This window comes from Nicotiana attenuata, chromosome 7 (genome assembly GCF_001879085.1).
Source record: "Nicotiana attenuata strain UT chromosome 7, NIATTr2, whole genome shotgun sequence".
Classification (NCBI taxonomy): Eukaryota; Viridiplantae; Streptophyta; class Magnoliopsida; order Solanales; family Solanaceae; genus Nicotiana; species Nicotiana attenuata.
In genome coordinates this window covers 60,226,122-60,237,447 of record NC_031995.1, presented here as the reverse complement: position 1 = coordinate 60,237,447, position 11,326 = coordinate 60,226,122, and the positions used below count along the sequence as shown (strand labels likewise).

At 39.4% G+C, this 11,326-nt stretch overlaps 1 protein-coding gene across 2 annotated transcripts; it reads right to left on the bottom strand.

Moving 5' to 3' along the window:
- On the bottom strand, positions 1,403-8,309 carry LOC109229179 (phosphoenolpyruvate carboxylase-like). 2 transcript variants are annotated; one of them, XM_019394525.1, is made up of 11 exons: positions 8,099-8,309; positions 7,530-7,727; positions 6,538-6,929; positions 6,278-6,362; positions 5,026-5,248; positions 4,692-4,795; positions 4,504-4,591; positions 3,905-4,059; positions 2,539-3,537; positions 2,025-2,411; positions 1,403-1,924 (listed from the first exon to the last, which is right to left on the bottom strand). In XM_019394525.1, the coding sequence occupies exons 2-11, from the start codon at positions 7,695-7,697 to the stop codon at positions 1,631-1,633; spliced, it is 2,895 nt and encodes a 964-aa protein (XP_019250070.1). In that variant the 5' UTR covers positions 7,698-7,727; positions 8,099-8,309; the 3' UTR covers positions 1,403-1,630. The 2 variants fall into 2 exon arrangements, with proteins under 2 accessions (XP_019250070.1, XP_019250069.1); XM_019394524.1 differs by having other exon boundaries at positions 7,530-7,711; positions 8,099-8,308.

Genomic DNA, 11,326 nt, shown 5'->3' with positions numbered 1-11,326 from the left:
TGATACCACTGTTATGTTGAGGAAGAGTCAAACTCGAAAATAAAGAACACCAAATTTTAACGTGGAAAACCCTTCAAATCGAAGGTAAAAACCACGGGATCACAAAGATCCAAAAAGCTCCACTATAACAATAAGAGGGTTACAAAAGTTCTCCAAATTGGCTACACAACAGGGCCAAACACGGAGCAACAATAGCAACAAGAGCAACAACTAATCAATTGAAGAAAGAGTATAATCCACAAAAACGAAGATGTTGTTCGAGGCTCGAAATCAGATACTACGAGCCTCCAAATCCGATCTCCACCATTCAAATTCAAGACCAAGATTTACGAACATCCACTCAAAATTTTAGCCCGATCCAACGGTTAACGAATCGAAAAACGTGATTTGAAGTTGGCTGGTCGGAATAAAAATCTGCAGCAAAACAAATACTTTTCTTCTCTCTTCTCTCTTGATGAAAGCTCTCTCTAAACCACTCTTATGTGCTTAAGTCTTTCAAAGACTTGTATCAATGAGCATAGAATAATTCTCCAAGATTGTCCTATTTATAGATCATGAGTGGTGCTTTCTCTTAAAGCCAAAACCCACTCAAAATAGGAATAAACACCGAATCCAATTCCGAATAGGAATGGAAACCAAAAGAGAATAGGATTAGGCCAATGGGCCTTTGGCTGGACAACATTCGGGGTGTTCGATACGAGTAGATTATCTTCTTCTTGTTTTGTTAACTTATTCAGCATATTGTACATATTTATCATATATTGGGTAATTTAGGTATTAGTTTTAGAAATACCAAAATGCGCATTATTTCACTAAATTAATGGCTCTGATTATGGTTAGCATAGATTCTTTTGGGTCAAATTGATCAGTCTTTGGACACATACTGCATGCAATTCAAAAGTACAACAATTAAAAGACAGTTCTATTCTCACATTTCGATCTTTCGATTTTTATCCATTTCTTGGGTAAATCTCCCAATTATATTTTAAAATGAAATGGTTATCCATAAAGATAAAAACTTGAAAATAAGCTAACACTGCTGAACTCAAGGCCGTCTTTCATTTAGCAATTACAGTCAAACCTCTCTATAACAGCGTTGTTTGTTCCGAATATTTTTGAATGTTATAACGGAGTGCTGTTATAGAGAACATATACTATAACATAATATGAAAATTGGTTCCGGAAAAGTTTGGCTTTTATAGTGAAGTGTTGTTATATAGGGATGCTCTTATAGAGAGGTCTGACTATAGTAGTTTGTAGCGTAAATCTCCCTGCTATTTTAACCGCTAAAATTCAGGACTCCCAAAACCATTTACTACTCCAATTAAAAACTAGAAGGCAACTGGAAAAGATTCTTGAATTTTGAAGCATAAAGAATAAAAATCAAAAGGAGAAAAGCTACTTGTTGCAGCATACTTGTATTCAAGAAGCTAGTAAACAAGAGGCAATAATTATTCAGCCATTAGATGTATTACTAATCTAGAAGTTGGAAACAAAATGAACTTGAGAATACATGATTCTTAATGTATACTTTCCGGTAATAGGGCGGGCAAGTACTTCACCACCACAAAACACAAGAGGGAGCAGTGCTTTTCAAGTACAAACACTAAAACATAAAACAGAATAGACATTAACCAGTATTCTGCATTCCAGCAGCAATACCCTTCATGGTCAAGATGAGAGTGTCTTCCAAGCCAGGGGCGTAATCACTTCGTGGGTTCAGTTTCACTAGTTCAGCAGCAGGCTTTGATTCCATGTATTCCTTGGTTATGTGAGGCCGCAGTGTAACAAGGTAGTTTGGATCACGAACTCGCTTTAGTGTGTAAGCTTGGCACACATTTAAGGTAGTGATATAGGAATCACGCAACCTGAGTCGTTGTTTTAAGTAGGGGTCTCCCTCCAGAAGATCCTTGTGTCCAGCAATCTATACAAAAGCAACATATAAGAGAACATGGTTATCATGAAATCAAACATGATAAGTAACAACGCATGCCAAATGCAAGAACTTAGTCATACAATTTTACCTGAAGCAGGAGGCTCTTTGTCTCCTCGTAATTGGCCCTCAAAAGCTCACCGAAGGACCACAAATCTTCGGAAACCAGAAGCTTGTCGTATAAAGCAGCAATGCCTGGGTCTCCCTTTGCAAACACCATCTCAACCAAATCAATAGTAACTCTAAAGAATGGCCATTTGTTGTACATATCCTGCAGTATATGGAGATTCTTGACATCCTTGTTAAGTGCATACTTAAATGCTGCCCCAAAGCCAAGCCAGACTGGCAGATGAAACCTAGTCTGAGTCCATGCAAAGATCCACGGAATAGCTCTAAGTGATTCTATGCCTCCACTGGGTTTACGCTTTGATGGACGGCTGCCAATGTTCATTCGACCATACTCCAGTTCAGGTGTTGCCTGTAATTATGATCCAAAAGAAAAAATGTTAAAAATTAACTTACTAAAGTCAAAAGAAATATTTGTTACCCTTTGGTAACACCTACTGTTTCAGAATGAATATAATGCATTTTCCTAGCACACTGACCAGGCGGAAGTACTCGACAAATCGGGGTTCCTTGAATACTATTGACCTATACTTCTCAGTAGCAATGACTGCAATTTCGTCCAGAAGGGCACGCCATTCTGGTTTTGGAGAGAGAGGTGGATTCATCCCATGTTCTAGGGTGGCAGAAGTGAAACGCTGTAGTGTCCTAAAACACAAGTGTTCCTCCCCGAATGATTGCTCAATAACCTCACCTTGAACTGTTACACGGAGAGATCCCTGAATTGTATCAGGTGGCTGAGATAATATAGCAAGATGGCTGGGACCACCTCCTCTTCCAACTGTACCACCTCTACCGTGGAACATAGTTAGCTTCACACCGTATTGTTTGGCAACTTTAATAAGCTCCTCTTGAGCCTTGTATAGCTGCCATGCTGCCGACATACGACCAGCATCCTTGCCAGAGTCTGAGTAGCCAATCATGACCTCTTGCTTTCCATTAATACGGTTTTTGTACCATTCAATAGAAAAAAGACGTGCAACAGCAACAGGAGCAGCCTCCAGATCATCCAACTTCTCAAAAAGTGGAACTACCCGTAAAGGTCGCTTCACATGGCATTCACGCTGTAGAAGCTCAACTGCAAGCACATCAGATGGTGCAGTGGCCATTGAGATGATGTATGCCCCAAAGCAATCTGATGGAAGTTCTGATATGACATGGAATGTATCCAAAACCTCAGCAATTTCTTCGGTTTTCGGAAGATCGGGTCCAAATAGAGGTCGCTTGCCGCTGAGTTCAGACAGAAGCCACTCCTGTCTACGTTCCTCAGACCACACTCGATATGAACCAATTTCCAAATGCTGGGTAATGGCATCAAGGACATCAGTGTGGCGATCCGACTCTTGTCTTATGTCAAGTCTCACAAGTGAGAGTCCAAAGGTGGAAACTTGTCTTAGAAAATCTAGAAGGCTTCCATCGGCAATGGGTCTATCCCCACAAGCACAAAGAGATCTGTAGCAGAGCTCAAGAGGCTCTAAGAACTGCACAAAATGTGCAAAAATATTAGCACCTTATTATTCATGCAAAAGGAATCATTGTGTGACAGTTTCCTCTGCAGCGTTTTGCTGCTCCTTAACAAAATCCTTTAACAATCAAAAAAAAAAACATTGTGTGGCAGAAAATGGAGGTATGTACAAATTCTGAAATACAAAAGAGCATGTCAATGCCTAGTCAACAAACTGGATATAAGTACAATTCTGGTGGTACTCTCTAGTCTTATGATCAGGAATAACATGTCAAGTTGTTCAACAAAGAATAACAACGTTGATTAATTCGGGGTTCTACAAGTTGGTCACAGGATAAGGTATAAAAGTAAGAAAGATGAGAAAATACTGAAGTGTTGCACACCTGCTCAATATTAGTATATGTTGCCTCCTCTGGAATATCAGAGAATCCATTGGATAACAGTTGGCGAGTACGTTCACGCGTATGATACAGCTTATCTCTCACATCACCGAGAATTACACGATATGGTTCACTTGGTGGAATTTGTTTCCAGAACTCTACATCAAGAAAGTTTGCAGGTCAGGAGTTATCAATTGCTCTGCTAAAGAGACGTATACAGACAGTTTCATGCAACTTCTGAAGACTGACTGAGCAGAAGACAATGAAATGACTTCTTTTTTCTCTCTTTAAAATCATGCGTCAACACCCTTTGCTCACTTGAAATGGAGAACATAGAGAGCATCCATAAAAACAGCATCAACGCAGTCCATTTGAATTTATATGGAAGTACCAAGTTCTCTTTTTCTTTATATTGGCATTCATGGAAAACCTCAAGAGGTTTCATGCTTAGTTACCTATGTTCACATGAAGTGGAGAACATGCAAAAGGTTACCTCAGGCCAGAACTCCGTGCAATGCTATCAAATTTATATGAAACTAGCAGGTTATCTTTATGTGATTCAAGTTTAAAATAAAAACCTCAAAAGTATTCAGGTTAGTTACCAATGTAGTGTTTTTCATCTCTCTTTGATGAACTGTGGAGTTCATCTGCTCGAACGCGAAGCTCATCATTGCAACGCCACATAGACATCTGAAACAATGTGCTAGTTCGAATCATATGTTGGAAATGATGCAAGTTTTTCAAAATAGACCAAGAGGAAAGCCAGAAAGATAAATGAGTAGTTAAATACCTCAAACATTAGATCATCAATTTGAGAATAGTATAAATTAGCTGCCATCATTCGGGCCAATAAGCAAACATCCCTAGTGACCTCTGGAGTTACTCTTGGATTACCTGCATTTAATAGAAAACACATGCTGCGAGTGATGGAAAAAGTATTTATGAGATCTTCTACCAAAGATATCTAGTAATCTTAAAACCCAACTTCCATTTCAAAAGAGAAATTTATGTAGCAAATCCTTCCGGGTGCCCTTCAAATAATGTATCATGACAATATCACAGGTTTTGAATGGTTTGTTTACTCTACTTAAAAAATAACACCATTAAAAGGAGAGGAATTGTACCGTCACGATCGCCACCCATCCAAGATGAGAACTGAATAAGAGGAGCACTATAAGGAACTCGTTCATTAATCCCTATGTTTTTAAGAGCTGTATCTACACGGCGCAGAAACTTTGGAACACCCTTCCAAATTGTTTCATGGAAGTAGCTCATTCCAGCTCTCATTTCATCTTGTGGAGTAGGAGGAGTCCTCCGAATTTCATCAGTGCGGAAAGCAGCTTGAATCTGCACATGTTGTAAGCAGGATGCATTGTGAAAAGCGAACATATCATTCTTGTAGAAATATTCAAGTTCAAAGCTTGAGTTCTTTTCTTTTTCTGGTCACTCGTAAAGTATCAAGCAAAAAGATTTCAGCGCTGCTTCAATATTCCAACTTTATTGGATTCATGTAGTACGACAAAGCTTGCCCAGAATTATTCGCTATTTCCAGAGTGAAATTCAGTCATTCGTCACATATTCCACAAAGTATCATGAAAAATGAAAGAAGTGAAAGATAATAGTAGCACTGTTGGAGTAGAATCTGAGTATCATATTAGAATATATACCTACGCGCACACACACACACACACACACACAGAGAGAGAGAGAGAGAGAGAGAGAGAGAGAGAGAGAGAGAGAGAGAGAGAGAGAGGGGCTGAGAAGCAGTTACGAACCTGTATAACTACATACTTAGCATCCATATTCTGGAGAATGGCAGAAATGGCCTAAATTCTAAAACCCACTTGAACTCTCTACTCAAAGACAGGAATCTTTGTGTTCATAAAAGGAACACCTGATTTAAAAAATGCAACTTGATCGTGATTGAATGCGACTGAATAGAAACAATGCCATATACGCTTCTCAAACTAAAGTTTTACAAAATTCTTTTATTTGGAAAAGAAATCTGACACCCTAATAACTGAAAACCAAAGTTTGGTTGCTATTTTATTAATCGAGTGACTTCTGTCTATTTGGCAATAAGTTAAATAAGTGGTGAGAGATGACTTTGGTTCCACCAATTCCACATATCAGCATCTAACAAACAATATGTTTAGTGCATCACATTAAGAAAGCTTAAACTGTACTGGACTTTGAAAGTGCACAAATAGATAGCGACAGCCCGACGATGAATACAACTTGATAGGACATTAGCAGCCATATATCTACTATAAGAGCCGGACAGTCACAGAAAAGCATACAAAATTGAAGAAGCAAAATGATATAATTCAGTCAAGGCATATCAGCGGCAGCCAGTAAGTGCACACTGATATTTACCTCCCTCTGTAAAGCTTCATCAAGCTCCTGTTTATCATCAGGTGTAATGTCTTTAGCATACAACTGAGCCAAGCAATTCCGGATCCTAAACAGAAGAAAAGTCAGCACTAAACAAGTAAAACAACTGAACAAAAAGGGAATAAAAAGATTCCCGTGGAGTATGACTAATACTATAAAAGGAATAAACAAACAAAAGTCGAACTCGTAAAAAGTGTAACAAATCCTAAGAGTCATTCGGAATTAGTAACAAGAGAACAGACCTTGCGTGCTTTTGAAGTAAAGATCTCCGGATAGATTGAGTAGGATGAGCAGTAAAGACCAAATCAACAGTCTGATTCTTGAGAGCATCAAACACTTCTTGAGGAGACTTCTTCAAATCCACCACAAGTCTCTTGAGAGTTTCTTCAATGTCTGATTCAGTCATTGCATTGTTCTCGTCAAGAAAATCACCCTTTTTCAGCTTTTGCCTCCGACGGTAGGCAATCTGAACCTCCTCAGCCAAGTTGGCCAAGTTAAGCATGTGAGATATAGATTTAGCAACAACAATTGAATCCCCTGGATCCAAACTTGTCAACACATTGCCGAGCTCCTCAAGCTTCTTCTTATCACGCTTGTTTTCATACTCAGCAGAAAGCTCATAACACTCTTGTACCTAATATCACATTCAAAAAATGAACTTTAAAACTTGACCACTTTTTTCTTCTACTACGTCTCAATTAATTTACGTAGATGAAGTAACAACTATTCAAAAATAACTCTAGGATCCCCAATAACTACACAAATGTGGACTTTTTCTGAACCTCTAATATAGTCAGACTACTCAAAAATCAAACACACTTTTTGATTCATCGAAAAGCTTTCTTTTGTGATAACGGTGGTGTCCAGCCCAGCTTGAGCACACCTCGACTAATTTCAGTCTACCTTAGCAGGTAACTCTATCTATCTAAATAAAGTTGTAAGATTACTTTGTTTAAAACTCATGTTTATGTTCAACTAAGTCTATACAGACATAAAAATCAAAACTTTAGTTCAAAAAACAAGAAACAACATTAAAATAATGAAGAAAGACACGAACTTGTTGATCGAAAACCAAGCAAAATCACAAAGCTTTACTGCATAATAAACTCCGGTTACACAGCATAAAAACAAAACACCTAGTATTATGAATAGTTGAGGCTAAACATAGTACCTGAAAATCACAAAAAAAAAAAAAAATAACGAGAAAACAAGAATGATTTTGGAAAATGCATACAGTTTCTTTGAGACCCTCGCCATGCAAATCCTGAAGAATATCAAGAAACCGATCCAAAAGCAAAGCATCATACTCAACCAGCTTGTCATCCTCAGAAACCTTTGCAGGAACTAAAAGCCTTAACTGCGCATCTATTGATGCCAATTTCTCCAAATTACGAGTCGCCATCCTTTTAAGTTAAACTACAAAATCAAGATCCTGTACATGAAAATTTGAAAATAATGGATTTTGTACAAATCACAAGCCCCACAGTATCTGATCATATGACCCCATAAAAACAGAAAAAGATATGTGGGGGCCCACAAGATATATGAAGGAGTATCCTTTTTAATGCCACGTTCCTATGGCTCTAACAGAACCCAGATGCAACTTCATATGAGTTAAGAATACTTATTTTGTTATTTTTCCTATTATATGGATTTAGAAACATAGGTAAACAAAACAAAAGAATCATAGGGAAGTCATGTGCAGAAAATGAAATATCAAGTTTGGACATTTTTTTCTAGAAAAAAAAAAGAAGTTTTAAAATTTGAGAATGGACAAGTGAGTCTAAGTGTAACATAAAGTACCTGAATCTTGGTATGTCAGAATCCAGACGAAGAAGATGAAACAAAACAAAAAATACAGACGAAGAAGGAGGAAAAAAGAAACTTTTTTTTGTTTTTGGTTTTGAGTGAGAGGTGTGATCTAAAGTTACGGAACTGGTTCGCTATGTATAGACAAAGTGGAACTCATTTGTGACATGTGTTGACGGATAGTATCATGTGTTGAATTGAATTAATGTGACTGCCTGGTTTCACGCTTTTGAAAAAAGAGGATGGTCAAACTAAAATAGTAACACCAGTTCAGTTTACTCTACTGTCTTAACATGGCACTAATTTCTCGTCCCAATATGCCTAAAGATCCTTCATTTCTTTTCCATAGGAGGCCACCTTGTATAGGTAAATTACAGCTATGCCACATGACCGTCCAAAAAAGGGACACGTCAACCTAAGACGGAGGGAATATCCAAGATCAAAGGCAGTTGTTCCGTCTGTCACCGGAGAGAATAACACTCATAAAGATGTAATAAATATTCCTCGCTTGATAGCATTTAATAGGAAATATTCCATGGCATTAAATACGATTGCCTGTTACAAAGAATTTGGCATTTATGCTCACCGTTACATCTTCATCAATGGCCCTCATAATTGACATTAAAGAGGGGCACGATACTAGGACCTCCTTCCCTAGACGTAGCTATAAATAGTAAGCTCAGCTATCATTGTAAGGGGATATAAAATTTTCTGGCAAACTTATACTACTTTATCCAAAGCTTAATACAATTTTATCTTCTTGCCTTTCTATTTCATTATTTCTGTGCCCGGGACTATTTCGTCTCCATATCAAGGCTAAGTATTGTATATTTCTTCAATTATCTTACTATTTCAGGATCAAATTAATTCACATGTCTAGAAACCACATAGAAATTCAACTGTACAATTTTACGAGTAAACAGTTTGGCACCCACGGTGGGGCCTAGACAGTCGTGCAATTAAATTGATCCTTGCCTTTTTTACTAACGCATTTTGATTATTTTGTCTTAGAAAAAATCATAAGAAATGGTAGATAAGGGTGTTAACCACACGCACAACCCCGAGATTCGAGGGGATCAGCCTCATCTTGAAGACTCAATCGGTGACACCCACTATGAGGGGGACGACGCCACTTCGGTGCATGACAGGCAATATCCTCGACAAGTTCTGGAGACAACTCCCGATGACGTTGAGGAGGAACACGTCGTCGACACGGTAAAGGTCTTGCAAGAGCAACAAGCGATCATTCTTGACCACCTCACGCGACAGGATAAAGTTATGACGGAGTTGAAGCAAGCGCTGTCGGGGGCTTCAAATAATGCGAATAGACGATAGTCGGTTCCTCCCGACGCTCCCGCAGGTCAAACAGCACAGAGGGTCAACAACAACACCCTGAGGGGCGAAGTTGGCTCCGATGGGGCTGCTGGAGCAGATCCGGTCCCAATAACGAAAACGATCCCTTCAAAAACTCTTAAGATTTATGAGGGAAGTGAACGCCCGCATGGACCAAATCCCGGGCGCACCACCGGTGCTGAAAGATGCGGACTCAAAGGGACACGTGGAACCTAAGACAGAGGGAATGTCCAAGATCGAAGGCAGTTGTTCCGTCTGTCACCGGGGAGAATAACACTCATAAGGATGTAATAAATATTCCTCGCCCGGTAGCATTTAATAGGGAATATTCCATGGCATTAAATACGATTGCCCGTTACAAAACATTTATGCTCACCATTACATCTTAAATGACCCTCATAATTGACATTAAAGAGGGGCACGATACTAGGACCTCCTTCCCTAGATGTAATTATAAATAGTAAGCTTAGCTATCATTGTAAGGGATATAAAATTTTCTGGTAAACTTATACTACACTCTATCCAAAGTTTAAATACAATTTGATCTTCTTGCCTTTCTATTTCATTATTTCTGTGCCCGGGACCATTGTGTTTCTGCTATTTCGTCTCCATCTCAAGGCTAAATATTGTTTCTGCTATTTCGTCTCCATCTCAAGGCTAAGTATTGTATATTTCTTCAATTATCTTACTATTTCAGGATCGAATTAATTCACATGTCTAGAAACCACGTATAAATTCAACAGTATCATTTTACGGGTAAACAGTTTGGCGCTCACCGTGGGGCCTAGACGGCCGTGCAATTAATTGTTACTTGCCTTTTTTACTAACGTATTTTGATTATTTTGTCTTGAAAAAATCATAAGAAATGGCAGATAAAGGTGTTAACCACACGCACAACCTCGAGATTCGAGGGGATCAGCCTCATTTCGAAGACTCAATTAGTGACACCCACTATGTAGGGGACGGTGTCACACCGGTGCATGACAGGCAATATCCTCGACATGTTCAGGAGACGACTCCCGATGACGTTGAGGAGGAACACATCGTTGACGTAGTAAAGGTCTTGCAATAGCAACAAGCGATCATTCTAGACCACCTCATGCGACAGGATAAAGTTATGACGGAGTTGAAGCAAGCGCTTTTGGGGGCTTCAAATAATGCAAATAAATGAGAGACGGTTACTCCCGAAGCTCCCGTGGGTCAAACAACGTTGAGGGTCGACAACAACACCCCGAGGGGCGAAGTTGGCTCGATGGGGCTGGGGGGAGCAGATCCGGTCCCAATAACAAAAATGATCCCTTCAAAAATGAAATTTTACGATTTATGAGGGAAGTGAACGCCCGCATGGACCAAATCTCGGGCGCACCACTGGTGCTGAAAGATCTGGACTCAAAGAAGTATACTTAATTGCCATACAAGCCAAGTGCAGCACCAGAACTAATTCCAAAGCGATTTAAAATGCCCTACGTGCCAAAGTATGATGGGACTTCAGACCCTCAAGAGCATATTACCACGTACACAATGGCGGTGAGGGAAAATGATTTAGCTCCTCACAAAATTGAATCCGTTTTACTGAAGAAGTTCAGAGAGACTCTCACGAGGGGAGCCTTGATGTGGTATTCACTGTTATCCAAGCATTCCGTAGACTTCTTTGAGATGCTCGCAGATTCTTTCATCAAGGCTCATGTCGGGGCCAGAAAAGTACAAGCCCGAAAGGCCGACATCTTCAAGATTGTGCAAGGAGAATCCAAGTTGCTACGAGAGTTCATTACCCGATTCCAGAAGGAAAGGATGTTGCTCCCGCCTGTCCCGGATTAATGGGCACCCAAAGTATTCACCAAGGGACTGAATCCGAGAAGTTTGGATGCT

Bases quoted from the DNA above. Each gene is read 5' to 3' on its own strand.
- LOC109229179 (XM_019394525.1), bottom strand. From the start codon at position 7,697: ATGGCGACTCGTAATTTGGAGAAATTGGCATCAATAGATGCGCAGTTA. The intron at 4,592-4,691 runs GTATTTAACTAC...ACATTGTTTCAG, and splicing joins TTGATGATCTAATGTTTGAG to ATGTCTATGTGGCGTTGCAA. The intron at 3,538-3,904 runs GTGTGCAACACT...CATTTTGTGCAG, and splicing joins CATATACTAATATTGAGCAG to TTCTTAGAGCCTCTTGAGCT.